General features: G+C 36.7%; 1 protein-coding gene across 1 annotated transcript in view; it reads right to left on the bottom strand.

Moving 5' to 3' along the window:
- Nucleotides 1-1,858: 1,858 nt before the first annotated feature.
- Nucleotides 1,859-27,862, bottom strand: part of magixa (MAGI family member, X-linked a) — a gene marked incomplete at its 5' end in the record, with an annotated part of 49,228 nt that continues 23,224 nt past the window's right edge. The window contains 6 exons of the mRNA XM_079827670.1: nucleotides 1,859-8,204; nucleotides 11,327-11,465; nucleotides 11,656-11,799; nucleotides 11,989-12,062; nucleotides 13,222-13,422; nucleotides 27,447-27,845. Coding sequence (XP_079683796.1) covers nucleotides 7,414-8,204; nucleotides 11,327-11,465; nucleotides 11,656-11,799; nucleotides 11,989-12,062; nucleotides 13,222-13,422; nucleotides 27,447-27,845 — 1,748 coding nt within the window. The 3' untranslated portion in view covers nucleotides 1,859-7,413. The remainder of the gene's footprint in view (nucleotides 8,205-11,326; nucleotides 11,466-11,655; nucleotides 11,800-11,988; nucleotides 12,063-13,221; nucleotides 13,423-27,446; nucleotides 27,846-27,862) is intronic.

Genomic DNA, 27,862 nt, shown 5'->3' with positions numbered 1-27,862 from the left:
ACAATCAAATTCAAGCATTAACAGCCCCGTAGTATAACGATTTAAATAATATCTGATGTATGATACTACTAATTATACTGATGCTTTTCTTTGTCTTTCTTTTCCTTACAGACGGTGAGTGAGAAAGATTGGTGAGACATGCTAAAAGTAATTTAATTAATACATTTGACACTTCCAACATTACTACCAACATCAGCACACTTTTTTTAATGTTTAAGATAAAATAAAATAAATGACTGAATCAAATTTTGTTTAATACTGTTTGATTTACTGGGTATTTTAAAATTAGGTGGGGTATAAATGGCTTCTGGTCACTGTCAGCCATGTAAGGGCCATAGTTTATAGAACTCATGCATACAAGTATTACATATAAAGTTCATATATAATATGGACCACATTTGTTTTTATTATTTGGCTCACTATGGGTGGAATTATGGCACAGTTTTGGTTCAGCTCTGGCTAAAAAGAAGTGGACCAGGTTTGGGCCGGCAAACACAATATAATCTGGGCCAGACTTCAGCTGTTTATTTTGAGCCAGATCTACACCAAAGGAAATTTGCATTGGGGAGAGATTCTTAGTGCATTGCAGTAAATTATTAATAGGATATTTTGTAAATTAAATCGGTAGAGCAGAGACCACAAATGTACAGTATATGTTGTCCTTTTTCATACGGTTACAGCGGAATAAAAAAAGAAGAAGAATCAGGAGGAAAATAATGCGGCGACTAAAAAGAGCTTTTGCCATAGATATTCTTGTCATACCAAGTCAAATTAAAATACCACATGTGTTACGTTTTTCTCTTTAAGTCCCAACATAAGGACATTTTATGGCTCATTCAGTCAAACTTGACAGATAAGGACTATTTGTAGAGCAACCTTATGATGTGAAATGATGTTTTAGTCTTTTTGAGTGTAACTTCCCCAAAACGGAAGTGCCACCCATAATCTAAAAGGCAGTAAGCTCGTTAGGAAAAGAGGGATAGGGTAATGTTGTTAGCTTAGCAACATGTGCTAATGCTAAACAGTGAGCTAGTTAAGATCTGTGCTCTTTATGTGTGGAGCACTATTTGTGACTGTTAAAAGTTGGTGTTTGTATTTTTCATTCTCAAATTAAACATAAAAAGGCATTGTGAGTGAACGGCCCCTTAGAACGTAGACGACTACATAAATACAGTGAGGTAGCTTGAGATTGAAAGATCAGTTTGATATTCTTCCTCTGCAGAAGATAGTGAATATTTAGGATGGTAGATGTTGTACAGAGTAGGAGTTTATTCCCAAGCGACACAGAGTGATGTGTGCGAATACTTGCCTGTTGAAATGCAGAGCCTTGAAATTCTGAGGGCCCGCTTCCTAGATGATTAGCATAGTTCATGCTAGCAGTCTCCAACAAAAAGCTTCTTGACAGTTTTCTTTACAGAGATACGTACTTTCCATAGCAATTTAAAAGAAGGTTAGATTAATCAAAGAGACATGTTGGATCACCGCTGAGAATCAAAAGATAATTATTGGGAACATGGCATACATTTAAATTATCATTAGTAACAATAATGATAGTAAAAGATATAAAATATACAAGACTTGTGCCTTAGCAGTCATCAGCTTGGTTTTAAAACCTAGTGAGCTGCCTAGGGAGCAAGGTTTTTTTATGTTTTGTTTTTCGAGATACATTTTTCAGAATGCATTGTAGCTCTGTGGAAAAATGTAATCTGTATTTTTAGGCTTATTAAGAGCATCACTGTTAGCCTAGCAACATGCTAGCACAGTTGTAGCCTATATGTAGCTCACTATGTTTTGGAACCAAGCTATACAGCGAGTGGAAATGAGTGAACACAATCTTTAATTTATTTTTATTCAGTTTATTTCTTTAACTGCATGTCATTATTCATAATTTCAAAACTCCCTGTTGATGCATTCAAAAACAATACAGTATCTTCATACATATCAAGAGCAACAATTAAAAACCTGTACATCTGTGTTCAAGGTGTCCCCTTATGGACTGCTATTTACACACTCAGCATCTTCCCTGCAGAGGGCGCCACTAAAATAACGGCTACTCGAGGTCTTGCTTCAGACCCGGCAGGTAAAAATCTGCAACACACTGCTGCCTGCTTCCTCATATTCTATACTTTAGAGTCCTGTCTACACTATATCAAAATGAAGGAGAGGACGCTTATGCTATAAAGGAAGTAGAACCTTTACACATTTTTTTGCCCCATCTGAACGCTTGAAATTGTTTTAACCGCTTTCCGCTGACTTGCGAGTTGTGACCTCCATAATGCACTGAATGGGGGAAAGCAAAATAGCAACCGCAGCCAGTGAGGTGGAGGATCAGCACCAATGGAGAAAAAAAAGAGATCACGTCAAGAATTCAGACTGGGCGGCTGCCTCACGGGTGCAGCGGTTACTTCCTTTATACGACAGAATGTCCTCTGCTTTCATTATCATGGGCCGATCTGTCTGGCACACAGGGGTGTAAAAAGCACTGAGAGATTATACTGTAGTAGGCCTACGAGTACGGTGCCAAAAAAGAGAAGTAGCCTATCTAGCCAAAAACACTGAAAGAAGAAAAGTTTGCATGTGTAATTGTACTTGTCAAATCAAATGAAGAGACAGTGGAAACTCTCATTTTTATGTTGTTGTTTTTTTTAAAGAGAAATATTGCAAAGCAACCTAAACTGTGCAGAGCAACCTGTTTAATCATTGTTTTCATTGTTCTGGGAATAAGACACAATTTATACAACTTTTTTTGCTGATGATGTTTAACACAGTTATAGTTGTTTATAGCAGTGCTATTTTATAATTGTTTAGTATTGACTAAAATTTTGAATTAGCTTTTTATTTTTCATGTTATGTTTAGTATTATAAATTGTATGTGTTTTTGTCATTTTTATTAGTTTTTCTCTTTCTATTTAGCTTTCATTTCAGTTTTAGTCATTTTAATACTTCAACTTCAACTTAATTTAAGTTAGTTACCAATACAACATTTCAATTTTTTTTCCATCTTATATTTATATGTCAGCTTTGTTTCAAGTATCTAAATCGTTCTTAATAGTTTTAGTTAACACTGATTTATAGACAACAATGCCTATAACAAATAAAACGCATTAGGTCAAAGGCTGAAGACTTGTCTCTTCACAAGGACAAATGACCATAATTGTGACCAAATACATTTTACATGACACATTTCAACCTTTTCATTATGATGGCCAGTGTAATATGTACTTTTTGAGATTTAAATTGAATTGTAAAAATAAAAAGTATGAACTTTTTTTTATAGAAATGTAATTTTTTTTAAATACTTAGGTATAGTAATGAAGCATAATCGCTCAAGTACTTTACACCCCTGCTTACTTATCCTATATTTCTAGAATATAGATATATAAAACATTTCCTTTTCCTTCCTCTTTACAAATAAAATTGTTCTTGATCTGTACAATGGCTGACTCCTTACAAGGCCAATATAGCAAATTCAAGTTGAAAATTCAAAGCTGAAACACTCGGTTCGCGTTTTGACATTTTAAAAGCGTCAAACTCCGAGGGACAGACATTGCCCCTCTGTATTTCTCTCGGTAGAGGGAAAGAGTATGACATCATTGATTAGCATTTAAATGGCACATTTGCACTGACAGGAACCTTGCAGACATTATTATAAAAAACATTGCATTGTTGTATTCATATTTCGGTTGGCTCAGAGTATGGCTCGTTTTTGAGACTACATCTCTGACTACTGAACATCTAAGGGTCTAAACTGTCTCCGGTACGAGGAAACCTATATGGGGCGGGACAATGTTTGGTGGGCATGCTAATTGTTATCTTTGTGGACTACATACTTGAGGTCTTTGTATCTCTAAACCTTGCTTTTAATATGTTGTTGAAGACATAATGAAGAGGGCTATAAAAGAGGGCTGTGCAAAAACCACGGTGGGCGATCAAGATCAGATTCCACAATTTGAATCATTTGAAACTGACAACAGATGTTCTATAAAACATTGAGACTGGCCTCCTGGGCTGTGGAATACAGTATCATGCCATCGGGACGTTTGATTTCAATTGTAAGGGCCAGTGCTATTAAAACTAGTATACTCGCTACAGACATGCAAGACTGAATTATAAGAATCATTTTAAATATCAAGCTTCTCGTCAAGCCAATGGGCACCTCGGTTTAAAATGTAGCACATGTCTCAGGGTAACTCGACAGTGCTGTATATTTCTGATATGTGAGACATTGGGGGATAGAAAAAAAAAAATAGATATGTCCAGGGTCTATAATTATGTACACTAAGCTTGCTTATAAGATCTGCTACAGTAAGGGAAATGCTACAGTAACGTTTTGGAAAACAAACAAAATCGTCCCCCTCACAAAAATAAACCTGAAACGAAACATTTACAAGGCTCATCCCAGTTTCTGTACAGTACATGCTGATGCCAATGGGATAATCGGGTACAAAGTCAACATCAATACCCAGGCTGGTTGAGGATTCTGAGAGCAGTGAACTTCAGATAACACCTCAGACGTAGTACAGCTGTAATACTCGTGTAAGAGCCCTGATTTAAAGTGTTAACACTTAAGATCATTGTATCACTTTTTCCGAATCGCAAATTGCTAAATGCTTACAGGCTGTGTATGGCAACAGAACTTGCATGTAATCTTTTATGCAGGCGTTATTGATATGTTACAGCACAGTAAAGATCTCCAGTGATAAATTAACTCATGTCTGCAGGATAAAATTCTGATTTATGCGACTTTTAAATCAATTCAAATCTATTTGATAAAATACTTTATTATTTTAAAATACCAAATGCACGTCTATAGGGATGCATTTCATTGGAATTAATTTATCACAGATGATTTTACCATGCATATTTCTATCGCTCAAGCTTTTCGATGAGCTTGCCTAGCGCTTTGCTTGGTATGACACTGAACAGAAAGAGATAGCACTTATTGCTCAGACAGTTCTGAGGTAAAGATCAATGCATAAGCTGGTGGTACAGCATGTCTGATTATCACCGGATCTCCTTTAAAATTTTCGGTTTCGAGTCACCAACCTGCCTGTGTATTTTAACAGTACACAAAATTACGAATCTCATATCTTAGGTAGAAAAACTCCTACCGCAATTTTTGATCAGTAAGTCTTACAAAATGCATAGAAGACCTGTATCAAAATGCCCTTTTTTTTTCTTCTTCTTTTTTTTCTTTTGTTTTTTTTTTTCTTTTTGTCTCCTGAAATGAAGATTCCGCATGATGCTCGATGCTGATTGGTGGAGGGCTTGGAGATGAGGACCAATCAGGCCTTCGTTTTCTTGTTTTCGCAATTTTTCTGAAATGTCGAGGGCAATGAAATGGGTCTGAAAAATTGAGTCAGAAAGCATACAAATGCAAAAAGTATCACAATGGGAACAAAAAAAAATCAAAGCTTTGGGTCCTGATTTTAAGCTTGAGGGAATTCTATGTATCGTATAAAGGAATAATCGCATGAGGCACTTGTAATGGCTCTCTTTCACTTTGACTCACTTAGCTGAAGTTTCGCAGAGCGTGTGCAGAATATTTCCCCCAACTCGTGAACCAAGTCTTGCAAAGATATAGATGTTAAAGAGGCAGAACAGTATTGTGTTGCACACTTTCTACTATGCTACGTCTTATGTTCTTTTACTTGTATTTGTTTCTCTTTTTTTGGTAAACACTGGCTAAAGAAGCAGAAGGCACCTGGAGAGGTTTGATACGGCTCACTGGCCTTATAATAAAACTTTAGTTCTGTTATCTTCCTTCCCCCCCTCTTTCAACAGCAAGACCACTGCGCACACAGCAGGGGAGGGGTTATAGTCCAGTCACGAACAGCAAGCAGCTAATAAAATCTCTTAAATCGAGGGTGCTTAGTCCTGGTCCTGAAGATCTTTTTCCAGTTAAGTGTACTTTCAGAAGTGTAGCTCTTCAGGGGCACGACTGAGCAACCGTGTTTTAAATAAATCTTTTTTTTTTATATATATAATAGAATTTTTGTTGCATTCTTATGAAAATAAATGGAAAATATGCTAAATAAAAATGTCAAATGATATGAAAAAGACATGCTATGAAGGACACCATGAATCAGACGCATACTAACTGACCTTGCAGTTACTGTCACGCTAGCCACAACATAATGGCAGCGTTTGCTAATTTTCACTCCTTGGCCACTAGATGGCGATAAAACCAAGTCTTTATCGGCCTGAATATGAGACCTCTGCGGTATCTGGATGATACTAATGCAACACACACAGGACCATATAGATATGGATGTGAGACGGAAGAGGAACTGATAGTATGGTGGTGGTGTACTGAAAACCACAGATAAAGAGACAGAGCTGGAGTGGCTGTGTGTGTGTGTGTGAGAGAGATAGATAGAGAGAGAGAGAGAGAGAGAGAGAGAGAGAAAAGAGAAGAGAGGTTTAAAGGGATAGTTTACCCCACCCCCCAAACAAGTAAAAATCTGTTATTGTTTCAAACCGGTATGACTGTATTTCCTCAATGAAACACAAAAGGAGAAATTTTGAAGACTAGCTTCAAAAAGGATGCAAAAGCACCAGAAGTGTTTCATAACAGATGAACTAGAATACGTTAATATACTAAAATGATTCATTGTCTTCTGTCAATAGTTTAGCAATGTATGAAGAACCCCTCACACAGAAGTCCCTTTCAAACCAATCAGCTTTCTGTTGGTCAACTCGGCAAATCTGCATAACCAACTGAACCAAATGCAAAACCTGTGTGGGGAAATCTTTCGCCCTTACGTGGATTCCTATTGAAATGACTGGATTTTGCCCACAAAAAAATTTGGCCAACAAAGATAAATGTGACTGCATCTCTATTCGCTGAAATCTGCCCTAGCTGTCTTGATTCGATTCACTAAAATTGAATTGGGCCGTACCAGCTCCACAGTAGTCTTCTATCAGACAGTCAAAGCGGCATCGTGTCACAAAAGTGTGGACTCGGAGGAAGACCGCGAAGGCTTAAGGCCCAGTCACACCAAGAACGATAACTATAATGATAACTATATTGGCATCCACACCAACAGATGATAACGTTCTGTCTGTTAAGTCGTCTGTCGAGCTCTTTAAAGCAAAAGAGCTCATCGGCAGGGGTGGACTCCACTATTCTCGTAGATTTTGAATAGTTATCATTAGATTTTTCGTCCTTGGTGTGAACAGAGCTTTAGGGTTCCATTTGGGACCGAGCCTGTGACTTGAAATATAGTAAGTCATATTAACTTTTTTTTGGTGATTTTGCAAGTTTTTAAAAACCGTTCCTATTCATTCATGTGGACCAGAGGCAACCAGTACAACTCTTCTAAATTTCTCCTCGAAGAAAGAAAATCATACGGGTTTGGAACGACATGAGGGTGAGTTTTTAGGTGAACTATCCTTTTAAGGGAATTAGCATTAGGACCACAGTCCTCCCTTATACTGGCTCAGCCTTTCCCCCCCTAAAACCTGAGAGAGTTTGTGAGGGCTGGGGACTAGCCAGGGTCCCGGAGGTGTTGTCGGAGATCCAGGGGCCTGTAGAGGGCTGACGGGATCCAGAGGCCACTGAGTCGAGAATGCGATGCTGGCTGCAGACACACTGACTTCAGAGAAGCTGTGAGCCGATTCTGCACCTGACCCATCATCGTCATTGTCCAAAGGCATGAGGAAGGAGAAAGGTGCGCGCTGTGTGACCTCCGTTGTGCTGGTTCCGTTGTTATCCCTCTTTTCTCTTCCGACACTCCCTTTCTCCCTCTCTGGGAGACCGTTCTCTCTCTCTGAACTAACATCCTTCACTTTTTGTTTTCGCTCCCCCATGCTCTTGCTTTTCTGCCTTCCCCTTCGTCGTTCCCCCTCTCCCTTCCTTTCCCCCCGTGTGGCGTCCTCCTCCTCTTCTCTCCGCGACCCCTCTTGACCTCTCAACGTGCCAGGTAAACTCCGCAAACGCATCTGTTGCTCTCTTCTTTTTCCTGCTGACCGGGAGCTACTGGCTGTGTTAACATCCTCAGCCCGGCCCTGCTTGCCCTCCTCTTCTCCTCTTCCTCTGCTCCTTCCTTCAGATTCCCTCTTTCCCGTCCCCCTCCTCTCTCTCCTCTCTTGTCCACTGTCATCCACCCGTCTGCTGCTCCTCGGAGGAGAGCAATCTACTGCAGCCACACGCGGCACCTCGGAGAAGAGGGAGGAGGGGGAAACAACTCCAGATTCACGGTCTGAGATAGAGAAGGAGAAAGAGAGAGTTGAATGATAAAACGCTATCAGCTCATCTTAATGTAAAACTACAAAAGGAGGTGTCAGATAAGGGTTCGATGATGGAGGAGTGGGTGGATGAAAGAGAACGCAACCATGTGATGCACCAATGACAGTTCTGAGATCAGTAAGGGGATGTGATGGAGTTGGCGGGTGAGAAATGTTTATGTGTTTAAATGTCTGAATGCTTGAATAATGACATTATGACAGCATTTTTTAAATACTGATTATTAAAAAAAAAGATTATTATGGTATGAATTGCTGGTACCCATTCTTTATAGGTATGTCAAATCAATATACAGTATGGATGACCTTGGGAATTTTTGCAATGCATTGATATTTCTTTATCTAAGGCCACAATTTAATGGAAAAATGGGCAGCAATTACAGCAAAAGCGTAATGCTCATTCAAACTGAAAAGAAAAACAGCAAATTTAGTTCAATTTAGTGTTATGTGAATTTTGAATAAACTTCCGATAATAATAATAATTAGTGTTATTATTATTATTATTATTATTATTATAAACACTTATATAAGTTTGGGGTCAGTAAGTTTTCAATAAGAAATCAATACTCTTATTCCAGGGGTTTTCAAACTTTATGAAGGTTTGGACCAACAAATATGATGAACATTTTATGTGCATGAAATCCATTTGTAATTGTTAAATTGTTAGATTAATAGTAAGTGTGACATTATAAAAACAACATATTGTTTCCCAACTTAAATTGGCTATTCTTAATGTTGGATGTATAAACCTGAAGAAGAACATTTTCAATTAAAAATGATTTACATAAGCAACATTTACAATAAATGTATTTAAGCAACATACGTACTGCATTAAGAATACTGCCATACAACCCCAGCGAGCAAGATAAAAGACTATATTGAGAAAAACTCATTAAAGATACAAAGCAAACATATACAATTCTAGAAAGCATACGGCAAGAGAGGGAGATAAGGTGGACAAAGGACACAACTAAAAGTACAGAAGTACTTGCTTTTAAAAGTACTTAAGTATCAAAAGTAAACGCATTATTTTATTATTGTTGTATGAATGCATGCCGTTCCATCATGGTGGCTTAAGCCAGTCATGCTCCATCTGACATGCCAGCATATCTTGAACTAAATATTAAATACTTGCTTAAAAGTTACAAAGCTCTTATCAAAGTCAAAATCCTACTAGAAAAGAAAGGTTTCTATATTGTGTTTATTTGACAGGATTATGTAAAAACATATTTCTGAAAGGACTTCAGTTAACATTATTAGCCCAACTACGCTTTTGCATGCTAACTAACATCATTGTCGAACGTTACCTATGCGTTAGCGCTCTATCCACAAGGCTATGGCAACTTGGCGGGTAAATCAATAAAAATCATTTGACCAATCATACTTCATACCAGTGTTAATTTTGACAGCAATTTTGGATTTAGTTTTAGTCAGTCTTTTGACTATAATAAGATTTTAGTTTTCAATAGACTAAAATTCAGTACTTGTGGTCTGGCGTCTGAGAGCTTTCTGTGTGCACTTTCGTGTCGTCGCACTTTTTCAGACTTATCCACGTCTGCTCTTCTGAATTGTAACTTTTAAGTATGACTATGGTTGCGCGCACTGCGTCTGGGAACTGCCGCCTTCTATTTTGCCATCAATTGATTGATGTTCAAAAAATACTTGGAAATCATTGAACTTCATGTGATCCTACAAGAGTGATTACTGATAGGCTGTCTGCAAAAAAAAAAACAATCACATTTTAAAGAAGAAAACAAATCATCCACTGACTTTCAAAGCGGCTACGACTTTCTACTTCGAGGGCTTTGATAGAAATGTAATGGAGTAAAAAGTACGATATTTGTCTTTCAAATGTAGTGAAGTAAAAGTCATAAGTTTCCAGAAAAAATACTACTCAAGGAAAGTACAGATACTCAAAAAGTGTACTTAAGTACTGTACTCAAGTAAATGTACTTAGTTACTGTCCACCTCTGCATTTAGAACTGAAACAGTTAAAATGTTCAGTAGGCTTTATACATTTTTGCTTTGTCTTTTTAGTCTCTGAAATTTTCTGGCTTAGAATTTTCTCCCTTAGAACCTTCTGGAGGACCCCTGGGGGTCCCCGGACCCCAGTTTGAAAACCCCTGTCTTATTCAGCAAGGAATAATTATATTGATCAAAAGGGACAGTATAGATGTTTATAATCGTTTCCTCACAAACATTAAGTATTAAATATTATTTCACAAAAATCTTTGCCATCATATGAATAAATTGCATTGTAAAAGTGTAATAATATTTCACAATATTACTATGTTCACTGTTTAAAATATATGCAGCCTTGGTAAGCAAAAGAGACTTCTTTCAAAACATTAAAAATCTTATCGACCCCACGCTTTTGAACATAAATCACACACACACACACAAACACTGTTAAATATATAATAATATTATATATTTGATATACAATAACAATGACACCCCTTGTTATAGGAAACAGAAAAAGCTGAATGTAGAAGGCAATATGAGAACTGCGAGATGAGAAAGTGAACATAAAAAAGACGACCAACAGGAACGGTTACCAACCGCGTGTTTTCTGTCCGGCCGATGACATAGAAGCAAGGCTCGCCCTGCTTGGAGTTAGTCATACAAAGAGATAAGCTGGAAAGCTCCACTGGAGGAGAGTTCAAGAGAGAGAGAGAAAGAGAGCAAAAAGTATGAAGCAGTGAAAGAGAGAAATAAGTAAATAAAGAGGAAAAATCCAATGCAGAGTTGCAAAAAGTGCAGGAAAGGAAAGAAGCTTCAGTCCAGACCATGGGCGGCACTAGAGGATGGGCATCTGGGGCTTATATACTGAATATTTTGAATGTCTATCATCTTGCTTTTTCCACCAAGTTTTCGTGGACAGATGTAACATTTCAACTCACAAGCTCCAAATATCCTCTTATCCGCCCATGGTCTGGACTAGTTAACTTAATAGTTGTACCTGTTAACTATCAGAGGGAAGCAGAACTTTTGTCAAATATACTGGCCATCTTTCAAACATTACTCTGATCATAAACTAAATGATTTGAACCCTCTATTCCCACCCGTCTCCCCTCACCATAATCCGGTACATATCCATTGCCTTTCTTCAGTACGAGGTGTATCCATGCTCCTCCCTTTCGGATCTGCTCCACGGCCTGGCTGTGTGTCATCCCGGCTGTGCTGTCTCCATTAATCTCCACCAGCTGATCACTCACCTGCAACATGAGTCAGCAAAACCCTCTGTAACTCAGCGTAATGTCAAACAACAGCACCTAAACCCAGCATGCCTCAGCATAGTCTTCACAACACGACTCCAAGTGCTTGAGTCACACTTTCAAACATCCCTGACAGCATCAAATGAAATGTATTTACTTGTTTCGTAATTAAATAGGAGTGTACACAAACCTGAATTTTCTGACTGCGTGAGGCCGGTCCGCCCTCCATCAGACCAAGTACATATAGCCCCATGTTATACTCGCTTCCACCTCGCAAACTAAAACCAAACCCTGTTGGGCCCCTCTCGAGATCAACGCTATAAAATTGGGAATCCTGCAGAGAAAGAGACATTTTCATATGCAAGTTTATTTGGATCTAGAAGGTGTGGGGTATGAAATACTTTTGGAAAGTTGCAGATAACATGCTACACTCCGACTATTTTAAAGATTATAATTTAATATAATAATTTCTAAAAAATAAATACATGATGTATCCCACATTTCTGTGTATATGGAGACTCACCTTTTGCTTGGTCCGATGCCCTTTTCTTAATCTGCTTTCAGCATCAAAGTCAGGGTACTCAGGCAGATTATTGTCTGAAAGAAGAAAAAAAAACACACTCATCAGTTTAGACCTTTTTTCTTTCTTTTTTTTTTCAGTCTGTGGTTGGTTTAGACACACACTTTGGTACCACTTATTTAGAGTCTATACACCAGCACCATCTTGTGGCAACTGTTGAAAATACACCTCAAAGCCATCAGCAGAAATATTACTTCAGATTTCAAATTATTTTTTAACACAATAATTAAAATGTTTATTTAATAAATAAATACAGTTTTAATTGACTTTAAATTAGTTAACGATTAATAAATATTAATAAACTACACCAAGTTTCTCAAAGCACTTAACAAATACAAAATGTAAGATATACACAATAAAAACAAATAAGCATGCAAGCACTAACATTTAAAAGTTTTGGGACAGTGCGATTATAAATAAAATTATAACTTTTATTTAGCAAGGATGCAGAAAATTGATCAGGTAACACTTTACAATAAGGTTTCATTGGTTAAAATGAACTAATGCAAACTGCACTTCTACAGCATTTATTCATCTTTGTTCATGTTAATTTAAACATTTACAAATACATTATTAAAATCAAAACGCGCATCACAGAACAGAGCAAGGCGAGCATTTGTGCTTTTTTTTATGACCGATCGTTTCGCTAAATAAGACCCTTATTCATCGTCTGGTATCGTTTAAAGGCCTTTGAAGCTGCACTGAAACTGTCATTTGGACCTTGAACCGTTTGGGGCCCATTGAAGTCCATTATATGGAGAAAAATCCTGGAATGTTTTCATCAAAAACCTTAATTTCTTTTCGACAGCAGAAAGAAAGACATGGACATCTTGGATGACATGGGGGTGAGTAAATTATCAGCGAAAGTTTATTTAAAAGTGAACTAATCCTTTAAAGAAATATCATATCGAATATCGCATTATTTAACAAGGTATTGCATATCGCATTTTCTTCAATATCGCACAGCCCTAGTTTCTACTATATTTTATCAAACAAATGCAGCTTGGTAAACATAAAAGGCTTCTTTTAAAAACGTTTTAAAAATCTTACCAACCCCAAAATTTTGAACGCTAGTGTATGAGCAAAAATACCACAATTTAAAAACATACAAAATAAAAACAAAAAAAGAACCAGTAAAGCAAATTTAAAAGCATTATGTGTGTGTAGTGTGCTTACTAGTGTGAGAGCGTGGTATAATGGTGAGTCTGAGTGTGTTGCCAGCTCTGCGCAGTATCTGTGCGAGGTCTCTGTGAGGAAGCGTGACCACTGATCTGCCCTCCACAGCCTCCAACTGATCCCCCGGCTGGATCTGACCACTGCGTGCTGCTGGGCTCCCCCGTCGCACCGTCACAAACCTGTGAGACACTAGAGACGAGGCTAAAGAGAGAAAAGAGACAGAAAGAAAGAGATGTTCATCCATGCAAATAAAACTCAACTCTCTTTACTTTATAATTGACCACTAAATATTTTTCCCCTGTTCTGTATAATATAATGATATGACTGCACAAGGAGAGGCACATTTCTAAATGAACAGTATGAATCACTGAATCAACAGACAATTACACAGCTGACAGAACATGAACACTCAGTCGTGAACAAATCCCTCACTCAAACTTTCATGTTTACATAATCATGGGACATCCTAGACCACACAAGTTCTGAATAGTGACCTTTAAGGATTAGTTCACCTTAAAATGAACATTTCCTGATATTTTACTCACCCCCATCTCTGTTCATGTCTTTCTTTCTTCAGTCGAAAAGAAATTACGTTTTTTGGGGAAAACATTCCAGGATTTTTCTCCACATCATAGACTTCCATGGCAACCAAAATGTTGAAGGTCCAAATCAATGCCGTTTCGAAGGGCTTTGAAGGGCTTCAGAGGATCTGCATGATCCCAGCTGAGGAATAAGGTCTTATCTAGCGAAACGATCTGTCATTTTCCCCAAAAAAATTATATAATTTTTAACCTAAATTGCTCATCTTGCACTGCTCTGCGACGTGCCATGGATTGTGTAATCACGTCGGAAAGGTCACGGTAGATGTAGGCAGAAGTACCGCCCCCGTGTTTACAAAGCGCAAATGTGAAGACTAATAGAAACATCCTTCAGCAAAAAAAGGTTCAATAATGATGTCGGACGATTTTGAAATTGAAGATGGAGTGTTTTTTTGGTAAAGGGCGTTTGTATTAGTCCTCGCACGTTCGCTTGGGACGGTACTTCCACCTACGTCTAGCGTGACCTTTCCGACAGGATTGCACAATCCGTGGCACGTCTCAGGGCAGCGCAAGATGAGCAATTTAGGTTAAAAAGTATATTCATTTAATTATTTTTTTTTGAAAATGACTGATGGTTTCGCTAGATAAGACCCTATTCCCCGTCTGGGATCGCGCAGAGCCTCTGAAGCCATTCAAAGCGCTTTGAAACTGCATTGATTTGGACCTTGGACCATGGAAGTCTATGATGTGGAGAAAAATCCTGGAATGTTTTCCTCAAAAAACTTAATAAAAAGAAAGAAAGACATGAACATCTTGGATGAGATGGGGGTGAGTAAAATATCAGGAAATGTTCATTTTGAAGTGAACTAATCCTTTAATGCCAGTCTGGAGTGATGAGTCAGTAATTTCATTATTGAACAGATAATGTGCAAAGTAATGCAAATCGTAAAGCTTCAGCAGTTCCATAAGCACAACTGTTTTCTCCAGAGATGCTTTATAGATTAATTGAACTTCCATAATTGATTAATTTTACACAGTAGTTGAACCAAACTGAATCAACACTGAACTGACTTCAACTGAATAATGACTGTTTACTGCTTTACAGCAGAATTGAATTCTGTTTGCATCATTGAATCATTACTTTCATGTTTATCACTGTAAAGCAGCTTTGAAACAATCTGTATTGCATAAAGCGCTATATATATAAAAGGTGACTTGACAACAGCATGACTCATACAGTCTATGCTGGCACTCTTAAAGGGACAGTTCTTTTTTTTTTAAGTATTAGCCCACTCAATAAAACAAACCTTTTGACTTTTCAGAATAACGATTTCAAGTTTCAACCGTTCCTCACACAAAGCTACCACATTCTTAAAGGGATAGTTCACCCCAAAATTAAAATCCTGTCATTTATTACTCACCCTCATGTCATTCCAAACCTGTAAGAGCTTTGTTCATCTTTGGAACACAAACTAAGATATGTTTTTGATGAAATCCGAGAGCTCTCCATAGACAGCAATTTAATTAACACTTTCAATGTCAGACTTTCAACGAGAATACTTTTTGTGCGCAAAAACAAATAACAATATGACTTTATTCGTTCTAGCCTGCAGTCAGTCTCCTAAGCAGTTACCGTTGTAAATAGTGCAGCGCTTTCAAGATCTACGGCAGCCGATGCTGTTCAAGCGAACACACGTCGCATGCGCGGGAGCACAATTTACAATGTAAACTGCGTAGGAGACTGACACAGGCCAGAATGAAATAGTTGAATAAAGTTGTTATTTTTGAACACAAAAAGTATTCTCATCGCTTCATAAAATTAAGGTAGAACCACTGGAGTCACATGGACTATTTTAACAATGTTTTTACTACCTTTCTAGACCTTGAAAGGGTTACTTAAATAGCTGTCTATGGAGAGGCCTGAGAGCTCTCGGATTTCATCAAAAATATCTTCATTTGTGTTCTGAAGATGAACGAAGGTCTTATGGGTTTGGAATGACATGAGTGATTAATGACAGAATTTTTCATTTTTGGGTGAACTAACACTTTAAAGTTCCAAGCAAGAAGAATTTGTTTGTAAAATGATATGAGAGCGAGTAAATCTTGACAAAATGTTCTCCTTTTTAGTGGCTAAACTTGCTTTGTAACTGAATCCCATAGGAAACGACATATGAACAACAGGGATTCCAGATCCACAAAGACATCAATAAGAAAACATTGTGTGCCATTGTTGATTTAAAAGTTTATTTTGATGTGTTCTCCATCACACTATAGAAAAAGAAACCCACAAGCATTGTTCCGCACACGATTTCACATTCCACAAAGGTCAGAGTTTCCAGAACAAAATTCCTATCAGAAAGAACAAACGTGCCATAAGAATAAACTGTTCCATCTGTTAGTTAGAAGGTGGAGCAAATTTGTTACAGAAATCCTATGCATCAATCAAGGTTATTGTACACCTGTGTTTGTTTAATTATTGCCTTCTCCTCAGTGTGTCCCAAGTTCCACTGTTGTTCTCCTTTGAAGGGTCTGCACTCATCCCGTGTAGCCTATTGTTTATCAAAGACGCTTTGAGTATGGTGTTTTGTTCCACTCCAACCTCGTCTCTCCACATTATTCACCCTTTCACTCTTAGCCAAACAAGAGGTTGGTTGCCAAGATTGTAATCTCAAAGACCTGCGTACAATTACCCTGAGCACTCGCCATCATGTTACACTGAGACAGTCAATTGAAGAAAGAAAACAGAGACATAAAACTTCAGGCAGCAGACTGAAATACTGCTTTGTTGCCTTTAGCATTCTGCTCCATATTCATCTTTGTTATGGAGATGTTTCTGCAAGCAATGTGCAAATGAACAGACCAATATTCAGAAGTGCAAGTTTTCATAAAAGAGAAAGACAGAGGCTAAAATAACATGATTAAGAATATGAATAGAGCAGTGTGTTTCCCCACAGACAAAGGCCTTTATTTATCAAACAAATTTGACTTAATTATCCTATTGAATTATGATTCACAACATTCTACTAAACTTTTGAAAGAGATTGCGTTCTTCAAGCGTTTCCTGGATAAGGCCCAAAAATGACTAAATAAATGTAAAAAGTACCAAACAAGTAAGGCGATGAACCCATGACTGTTCAAAAATGTAGGGTCAGTATGTTTTTTTGAAGACATTAATATTTTTATTCAACAGGCGAGAGTTAAATTGATCAAAAGTGAGAGTAAGAATTTTAAATAGTTACAAAATATTTCTATTTCAAATAAATTCTGTTCTTTTGAACTTTCTATTCATCAAAGAATGTTGAACACAAAAATATTAGGCTAACTGTTGTCAACACAGCACAAAATCGGCATATTAGAATGATTTCTGGAGAATCATTTTACACTGAAGGCTAAAGTAATGGCTGCTGAATAAATAAAATTACATTTTAAAGTGTATTCAAATAGAAAACTGTTATTTTAAATTGTAATATTTCACAAAATGACTGGTTTTACTGTATTTTTAATCAAATATATATGCAGACTTTGTAAGCATAAGAGACTTCTTTCAAAAAACATAAAACAAAAAAAAATCTTATAAACGGTAGTGTACACAATTAAATTTTTTAATTTAAGCCTTTTTTTAAGATTTATGCATTTCAATTAATAGTCAAATTAAATTATATCAAATTTATTGAATAATCCTTACATATTTTAATTGAATAATTGATTAAGGATTGTTAAATTATTCAATTAAAATAAGTAAGGATTATTCAACTTAATTTGATGGAATTTTACTATTAATTGAAATGTATAAATCTTAAAAAAAGACATAATTGTTTTTTAGTATATGAACAACAACCACAAAAACTATTTTCTTAGTTGTTGCTAAACACCTACAACATTTACATTTGAAGATTCGCCCGGCTTAGTTTTTATTTTTCAACTTTTCTGAATCTTTTCTGAATCTCAGCTCCTGTGGCATACTGTGTAGCAGGGGCGTTTGCATTTTCACATACAGGGGCATTCCCAAACACACTATTAGTACAGCCTCATACTGTACTGCCACTGGCCTGTGAATCGACCTGTTTGTATTGATTGTGCACTTGTGTGGGAAAACAGCCGACAGCGCAGAACATACGACAACAGACCTGAAACTGTTTCTGTTAGCCCTTTTAATGCTCACAAATGTTTGCAAAGTATGTCAAAAGTGACAGCATAGAGTACCTTTTCAAGTATAAGGCTTTTTGTATTTCGACATATGTGAATTGTGAATTCAGCAATGCATTTCAGCCACCCAATATGTTGAGGGAATTGCAGAACCACAAAGGTTCACAAGCTCTGCTTGTATAGCCTATTAACTCTTTCCCCGTCAGCATAAAAAAAAAAAAAAAAAAGGTTTCCAGTCAGCACCAGCTTTTTTGGTCCTTTTTAGCAAAAATGTTATGGCCCCCGGAATATTTAGTTGTAAGAATATCTGAACATACTATATATATATATCAATCAAAAGAAAGAACAGACAGAAAAAAATCTGTTTTATTCTAGCTTGATGCCTTCTTTTTTTATCAACACTTGAATGTAGGTAAGTTTCGTTAAAAAAGCAACATTCTGAGCAAAAAGCTGAGTAAAATCACGTTTTTGTCAAAGACTACATCTGGATCAGATTCAGTATGATAAGCAAAACACAGATAGGGTAGATCGAGTCCATCAACACCCCTAAAGCTTGCACAGTCCTAACCACTTCCTGGGTCGATATTTCACTCAGTAACACTAGGCCGTTTTGGTTTATATGCTGTTTATTGTTGATGATCGTATTACTTTTCATATGCATCTGCTTGCATATGAGATTGCTCGTTTCTGCTTCTTCTTCACCTGTGTTTTGATCTGGACACACTGTAATCGTTTAGGGGATGTGTAATAGACCCCTACCGTATAAGAGTGAAAAAGCCGTAAAAACCTCATCACTGGACCTTTTTCATATTTCCGTGTTTCTCAGAAGCGGAAGTCGCATAGTTTGGTAAACATTTATAGCGGTGAATGAGAGACTACATTAAATATATTTTTTTGTGTTCCCATTTGTTTAAATAGCAAAAGAAAAACTCCTCAATAGTGCTTTGAAAATATGAATATGAAAGAAAAAAAATAGAGAGAGAATGATAACAGTAGTCTTTTACCATCACTCCCACTCCCCGGTGTAATAGAAACACTCACAGCAGCATTAACTAGTCTCTTGTAATTTAATGCAAAGGCAATATAATAGAAAGTTTAGTGTTATAAATGGAAAGGATTTACGATGTTGATGACCGTTACAACGCGTCATCACAGTCATGGCAGGAAAGTGTTTTCTCATGAATGAGGAGTTATTTCGTCAATGGGGGGGAAAGAGTTAATAGGTAATTAATGACAAAAAACAAAAGGAAACAGTGTTGCATTGACAGTGGGTAGCAGATCTAAATAAACATATCGAACATGACATAAAAGAACAAACATATGTTAGAAATGTTCTCCTAAATTACACTCTGCTGCGTCTTAGATAATGTGCCAAGAAACACTTCCTCAAAACATGAGTCCCTTTTAGATCTGTACAAAGAGTCCTGAAGCTTTCTCAAAAACACCTGCTCTTTGATTTTTAAGTTCTAATATTCTAGTTTAACCAGCTAGTTTAACTACTGACAGAGTATCTGATCTGTCCTGAGAGAAATCACTACATACGACAAGATCAAACATACAGGAGACAGAGAGAGAGAGAGAGAGAGAGAGAGAGAGAGAGATCAAATACATATGTAAAGCAAGCTACACAGAAACCTTTTCATGTACAGTATATGTGATGTGGTGTTTAAAGCTGACATGAAATGGAAATTCACCCTATTGGTTCAGGTAAACCCTATGTTCAAAGATGGCAATATCCAAAATTATTGTTCTAGTGGGGACATATTTTGGTCCCCATGTGGAAAATATAAATTTGTATAAAGCATACTAAGTGATGTGTTTTGAATTTTTTTTTTTTAAGGTTTCCGTAATGGTTAGGTTTAGGGTTAGAATATATAAGGTACAGTATAAAAATCAGTATTTCTATGGAAAGTGCCCATATAACATCAAAACCCAACATCTCTCTGTGTGGGTGTGTGTGTGTGTGTGTGTGTGATTTATGAGGACACAAATTTGTATAAATGATACAGGTATTACACTGGTATTACAACGTAAGCATGAAATATGAGGACATTTCAGATTTCCTCATTTTTAAAATAGCTTAAAAAACATACTAAACAATGTTTTATTAAAAATGCAGAATGTTTCCTGTGATGGGTAGGTTTAGGAGTAGGGGTAGTGTAGTGTAGGGGGATAGAATGTACAGTTTGTACAGTATAAAAACCAGTACGCCTATGGTATGTCCTCACTTAGATAGCAAAACAAACCTGTGTGTGTGTGTGGTGTGTGTGTGGTGTGTGTGTGTGTGTGTGTGTGTGTGTGTGTGTGTGTGTGTGTGTGTGTGTGTGTGTGTGTGTGTGTGTGTGTGTGTGTGTGTGTGTGTACAAAATCAGTAGAGCCCAGGTGAGTGTGTATTCAGTGTGATGTGAAGCGTGTTGAGCTGGAAGAGAATGCTCTCCACGTACCACATCGTTAAGTGCTGTCAATTATTACAAAAACTACATTATTCATGAGTCTGTCTATTATTCATAACACATTCATGCATTATTCATAGCTTGTAAAAGATCTTAGTTAATGAGCATATTGTTTGGTGGGTTATTTATAGAAGTGGACATACGGAGCAAAAAAAAAGATTTGAACAGTTATTGTGTTTATGGGAAGGATGCATTTAATAAACACGGCACATGGGCTTTTTTTAATTTCATAAAAGTCTCCCACATGAGACATGAGATAAATAGATACATAACAAGGATGAATACAGCTGTTTCTGACCCAGCTGCCTGAAAGAGAGAGAAATGCTCTTTGGGATTTGTCGTTACTGAACAACAGAGTATTTTTTGACTTAATAAAGGTATGGTGTTTATTACATAACTGTTATTAAACACTTCCCATAATCCTATAAACACACACTATTATTAATGACAGAGAAAGACACGCAAGCTTTCTAAAGCTTATAACAGTAAGTATAGTGTTGAGAGAGGTATTTTACTGGCAGGTTTTATATATATATGTATATACACACACACATTTATATTTTAAAAAACACTCAGCATAAACAGGTGTACAACAGAAGCACGAGTGAAACTTTAACTACTCTTTAATTGTGTAGAATAACTGGGTCGAGCTTCAGCGCTTTTACACAAAACCTTGTTTTTGTTCACCTACACTTTTACTCTCGAGCCTCTGTTATTTTCACGTCTGGGCAGATTTCCTCTGAACTGCGAGCCAATGAGCCATATGAGAGCCGAGTTTTACACACACCACAGGGTTCGGCGGGAAGAACAGAGCCGAGTTCAGGCAGGGGTCGAGAGTGGATTGCTGCAGCACTCGAACAAAACTTCTCATGCAGAGTACCGAACAGTAGGACCGAGAAGATGACCTTTTGTCACATGTCAGAAAAACACACGCACACATGTTTACCTGGCTATTGGCAAACTCCTGTAGGCTTCTTAATCTAAGAAGAGTTGTGTTGATGTTAAAATACTCTCTCATATTCCAGTTTATTATGAAGGCAAATACTTTCAAAACATTGTTCTGCTTGTTTGAACATTCCAACCAGCACGACAACAATTCAACCAATAGCGTAGTATTGGGTAGTGGCTATCTGATCAGCCAGCCATTGGCAGAGAGAAAATCTCTTTTTAGTCCGTTAACCATTCAAACAAAAGCATGGGTGTGACAAGCAGGGCGGGCGAGAGCCGTGAGAGAGTGGTGCGAGGCCAGTGGCGTGATTGCAAATGAGCGTCACCTGCGTGTCACACCGGTCTCGTATCTCTCACGGAGGAGCTCGAGCATAAAAGGAGGAGCGACAACAGTGAAAGGACGAGAGAGGACCAGGCCTGGATTTTACGTCGTGTTTTGTTTATGTTGTATTATGTGTGTGTTTAAACATTCGCCGGTTCCCGCTTCCTTCTTCCCATAACAACAAACTTTGTTACAATGGGTTTGGGGGGTGGCTATATGATAAGCCAGCCAATGGCAGAGAGGTGAAGTATTTGAGAAAATAGTCAGTATTTTTGCTATTCCGTTTGAACTGACACTTTAGCTTTAATTAAAAGTACTACAGAATAACTATAAACCATTACTTATTACTTGTTCGGTCTGTTTGAATAATCCAACCAGTCCGATAACAGTTCAGCCAAAAGCGTGGGCTTGGGGGTGTGGCTATATGATAATCCAGCCATTAGCAGAGAGAGGGAGTATTTGAGGAAACCTGTTTTTTTTTTTTTTAAATACACACTTTGGCTTTAATTATAGTATAACAACAACAACAAAAACATCTAACAAATTCAATTTTGGCAGTTTCAGAAATGAATATAAAAAATAGAAATGACTTCCCATTTATCGAACCAGTGTTTAACAAATCAAGGGGTAACACTTTAGTATGGGGAACTTTTGCCTCAATAAACTCTTAATTTTTCTGCCTATTAATAGTTAGTAAGGTAAGTTTTTGTAAAGTTTAAATTTAGGTGTTGGGTAGGATTAAGGGATGTAGAATAAGGTCATGCAGAATAAGGCATTAATATGTGCTTTATTAGTAATAATAAACAGCCAATATCCTAGTAATATGCATGCTAATAAGCAACTAGTTAATAGCGAGAATTAAACCCTAAAATAAAGTGTTACCATTCAAGGTCCTTAACCTCAAAACTTTTGTATGCTTGCATTTATATAATGCATTGACAATACCCTTGAGCGACCAGTGAGTAAATGATTCTGTCAGTACATGAGCAGTCAATGAATGAAAGGCAACAGTAAAAGAGCACAACTTGATTAAATGTGCAATTCAGGTCTAAACTCGTATTCGCAGTGCCAAAAAATGGCCAGTTTAAGGACAGTTTACCCATTAATATAAATTCTGTTATAATTTATTCACCCTCATGTTGTTCCAAACCTGCAAGACGTTCTTTCATCTGCAGGACACAAAATACCTTCTTTTTCTTTTTTGTCAATACAATGCAAGTAAATGGGGTCCACTTACTTTCATTACATAGACAAATATTCTTGAAACTTTCTTCAAAACATCTTCCTTTGTCTTTCACAGAAGAAATAAAGTCATAAAGGCTTAGAACGACTTTAACTCGTGAAAAATTAATAAATCAGAATAAGGGGGTCTATGTAGGCCTCAGGGTTCTGAGCTGGTTGTGTATTTACATACTTATATGTTGTTTCTGTATCAAGAGGTGTTTATTGTATTGTGTTTTATTACTTGATGTGAATTGATGTGAGACAGTAACGGCTGTGGGATGCAAGACGATTTTTGGAAGAGACTCCAACAATAAAGTTAAATTGAATTCTAAACTACCGTCATAGATTGCAGCTCTAAACCCTGGAGAGAATGGATAGACCATCATCATTGCTCCCATAAGAAAAATTGACTTGCTTCCAGAGTAATTTCAATACAGTACATTGCTTTTGATAAAACAAAAAAAAAACTGCTCAACAACAAGTGACAAAGTGTGTATCGATACTTTTAAATCTTCAAAAATGCTGTTAGTGAGCAAAAACATAAGGAAAACAAACATTCACACACTGCGGAGCAGAAACACAGATGCAGATCACAGCAGTAACACTAATGGTGACTGAGCATCAGACCCACAACACTCCATTTACATCAGGCTGACCGTGCAGGAACAAACAACCCCAACACTGCTGTAAACAACAGTATCTGCAGTGAAACTAAGTTTCAGACACAGTCTTAATTTCTAGGAACAAACTAATTGATTTTACGCATCCTATCTAAAGAGATCCACAATACGCGTTTAACGTTCAAACTTACACATACAAGCTTGCTTGTTTCCCTATGTGGATAAAGATGCAAAACCAACCGTTTAATATTTAATCTTATCCAGCTTATTAGTCCTGCCATCCAAATATGCACTAAAATGAACAATGCAAAAGCTCACATGACAAGGAGAAAACATGCTCAATCAATGATCCAGAACATGCAATGTCTGTTAACACTGCCAAGCTTCACGAAACTGCATCAGCTGACCCCAGAACAACTCGCTCCTCTGAAAAATGGAAACGGGCATAAGACGGAGCCTTAAGGATATTACAGCATGGAGAGGATACAGATAAGATACAGTCATTATCATATTGAAGTGTTCTTCGCCCTCTCCCCGTCTCACACACACATTCCCTACAAATGACCTCATGCAGATGATCTCACACACACGATAAGATTTTCAGGGTGAGCAGCTTATATCAGTAATAATGTAGCTGACAGAAAATTCAAAATAAATATAAAGGTGAATATAGAGATAAATATGTGTTATGGTACTTACATGATGCTCCAACAGATTTAAAAGAATATCATGGTACACGGTCCAAAAAAATGCTATATGGTCAAATAAACATGGCAATACGATGGTATCATGTCCAAAAAATGATCAATGGACATGTACCTGGTAGTACCATGGGTGTATTTTTGGACTTGTAACATGGCAGTACCAGGGTATTTTTTGAAAATACCGTACCATGTAAATACTATGGTACATTAATTGATATGAATCAAAATACTATAGTATTAAAATGTGTTACCATGCACCATGGTACAAGAGTTTTGTACATTTTTGTAATGGAAAGAAAACTATGGTCATAAAACGATGGTACCATGTAGAAAAAAACAGTAGTACCCAGACTTTTTGATACCATTTTGTAAATGATATATGTGAATTAAATGATATTTTATATGCTTCAACGTTGTTGTTTTTTTGCCTCTTTATCTCTATTGAAGATTTGGATGCCTCTATAGTGTGGAGGAGTCTGTGTTCACTCGTCCAACACATCACAGAAGAATTAAGCCTTTGAAATATTTCAGGCATGTGAGACCCCAGGTGAACCACAGTGCCAGGACGCTCTGAAGTATGAAAAGTACAGAGATGTAATCAAAAAGGGTGCACTTTAGAAGAACTATCCCGGAGAGCTCAAAGGCTACGAATACAATGCAACACATGCGAAACATGCATCCTGTTCTCTCACGCAAGCAGACCGTTCCCACGCACAATGTTTTGAATCACTTTAAAATATCACTAAAATTGATTCAGCTGCAAATACAGTCAAATAAACAGCACCAGGGTCAATAATTAATCTGAATACAGATATTAGAAGAGTACATAAGAGAGTATTTACGTTTCACGTCCTTCATCGTTTTCAGGGCAGACTGAAGCCTTTCCAGCATTTTGTCCTGATAGAGTTTCTAAATCCAGCTTCAAATCCAGAGAATCCCTGACACGGAGTCTTTAATCTACATATAATATTACAAAACAGTGAAGAAATGGAGAAAACAAGGACTGTTCAGGTGTTTTTCCCCTCAGAGCAGAGACACTGAGGACGCTTGCACTGAAAAAACTGAACTGAGGAAAAGAGAGAGGGGGAGAGGGTGAAAGAGTGCAGAGAGAGTGAGAAAGAGAGAGAGGGATCACTGAAGGGAGGGATGTTGAGTGAAAGCATGATAGGGAATACGTGGAAAATAAAAGTGATTTAATACTACACTGATTCGTGGCAAAACAATCAGCCTAAGAGTGTGTGATATTTACAACTATATATTGGGAATTTATAACAATACACACACAGTATATAAACTAGTGTTCAAAAGTTTGTGGTCAGCAAGTTTTTAGTTTTTTTTATTAATACTTTTATTCGGCAAGGACACTTAAATTATGAAAAGTAAAGAAATTTTTCTGGCTACAAAAGCTTTCTATTTCAAATAAATGTTCTTTTGAACTTTCTATTCATCAAAGAATCCTGAAAAAGCATATCACGTATCACGGTTTCTGCAAAAATATTAAGAAGCACATTGACAATAATAAAAAATATATATATTTCTTGAGCAGCAAATCAGCATATTACAATGATTTCTGTGACACTGACGACTAAAGTAATGATGCTGAAAATTCAGCTTTGCCATCACAGGAATAAATTACATTTTACAATATATTAAAACAGAACGTAGTTATTTTAAAGTGAAATAATATTTTACAATATAACTGTTTTACTGTATTTTTTTATCAAATAAAAGCAGCCTTGGTGAGCAAAAGAACAAATCTCTAATATTTTCAATAACTTACTACAAATGATCTGCCATTTATTTTTTCAGGTGTAAATATTAGATTTTTGCAAATCTTTAATTAATTATATCATGCATCATAGAAATAGAAATATGACTGATTTGATTCTATTACTTTGGTTCATTTCAAAATTCTAATATATATATATATATATATATATATATATATATATATATATATATATATATATATATATATATATATATATATATATATATATATATATATATATATATATATATATATATATATATATATATATATATATATATATATATATATAGCGCAGAAGGCACAAATGTTTATATATATATATTATTTTGAATTTTATATATATATATATATATATATATATATATATATATATATATATATATATATATATATATATATATATATATATATATATATATAGCGCAGAAGGCACAAATGTTTACACAACATAAATACATATGAAATCTGAATGTTACAACTGAAAATAAGAAGCTCATTTTGGATAATGTAATGTAATGATTCATTAAAGTATTATATTAAATACAAACAACAATTATTAAAGTCCATAATCAATGTACTGATTTAGATTGATGCAATGTCTATGCCTAATAACTTAGTTATTAAACATTTAGTTATATGAAGTACTGTAGTCATGTAAATGTTAAAAATGTAACAAAATTATAAAGAAAACATGTAAAAACAGACAGATCACAAGAGTTCTTTGTTGGAAATCTCTGATTTGATTGTGGATCTATTTTAAAAAACAGAAGATATTTCTCTACTAAACAACCCCAAATAACAATGAACAAGTACTGAACTACTAAACAACTGAACATGAAAAAAGGACAATGCACAAGAAAAAAAAAGAGAATGAAAACAGGAAAAACTGCAAACTCAGGAAACTGTTCCATTTGTTGTTTCACAACTACAAGCAGTGCTGGACACAAACCATGACCTCATTCAGACTTTAACTTATCTTACATGAACACACTCAGAGCAGTGAAGCTCAAATCCTTCATGCGCATTTAATAACTGATAATAAAAAAAACTAGAAACGTCTCCTTAAAATAAATGAGCACATATTAGCTAAGCCTCAAATCAAGTGAAAGAAATCATAATTAGACTGCTAATTAGAGATTTTCTCTGCACATGCTTATTGCATAATGACATGACTCAGACAACCATCATGCTTAGAGGGGTAAAATGCCCCTTTTCTCTAAAATATATATATATTTACGATTCACCTGGCCTTCAAACAGGAAACAAGGCAGATTTATACACTCTCTCCCTCTGTGATCATTTCTTTATGCAGACAGACTGTATATCTCCAGAGCCCTGATTTTTATATAAATAATGTTGTATTAATGTATAAAATGTTATTTTTTTGCTTCCATCCAAATAGCAGAATAAGCAGATATAAAACAAACAATGCATAGTCACATCCACCGGCCAGAAAACATAAATGCAGATCATGTTCTGCAGAGTCTGTACTTACTTCCATTCACTACGTCCTGTGATGCGATGACAAACCCGAATCCCTCTCCTGGTCTCCGTCTCAACTCCACCTCCATCGCTCTGGAAGAGACCACTCCCCTTGCGTCTACATGGCTTTTGGATACTGCGCCGAGGTTAGAGGGAGCTGTACGGCTCCACTGAGTAGGTCCGTCCTCAACCCCTAACCAGTCCCGGGGCTCTAGGGTCAGGGTCACGGGCACAGAGTCCAGGAAGCTGGTGCTTTGGACTAAATTGGGGAGGTCACCGCAAGGCGAGGAGGGAGAGAGGGTGCTCTGGCTGGGCACAGCACCATCGGAGGAGGGTGAGGTCAGATCTGGGGTGCCCAGGGAGGGAGGAGGTCTTTTATAGGCATTTGGGGAGCCTGGAGAGCAAAGAGGACCTGAGAGAGAATAGGAT

The sequence above is a fragment of the Gobio gobio genome, assembly GCF_949357685.1.
Source record: "Gobio gobio genome assembly, chromosome: 10".
NCBI classification, from domain to species: Eukaryota; Metazoa; Chordata; class Actinopteri; order Cypriniformes; family Gobionidae; genus Gobio; species Gobio gobio.
The sequence above is the reverse complement of the archived record's forward strand: the minus strand, read 5'-3'. Positions and strand labels throughout refer to the sequence as shown.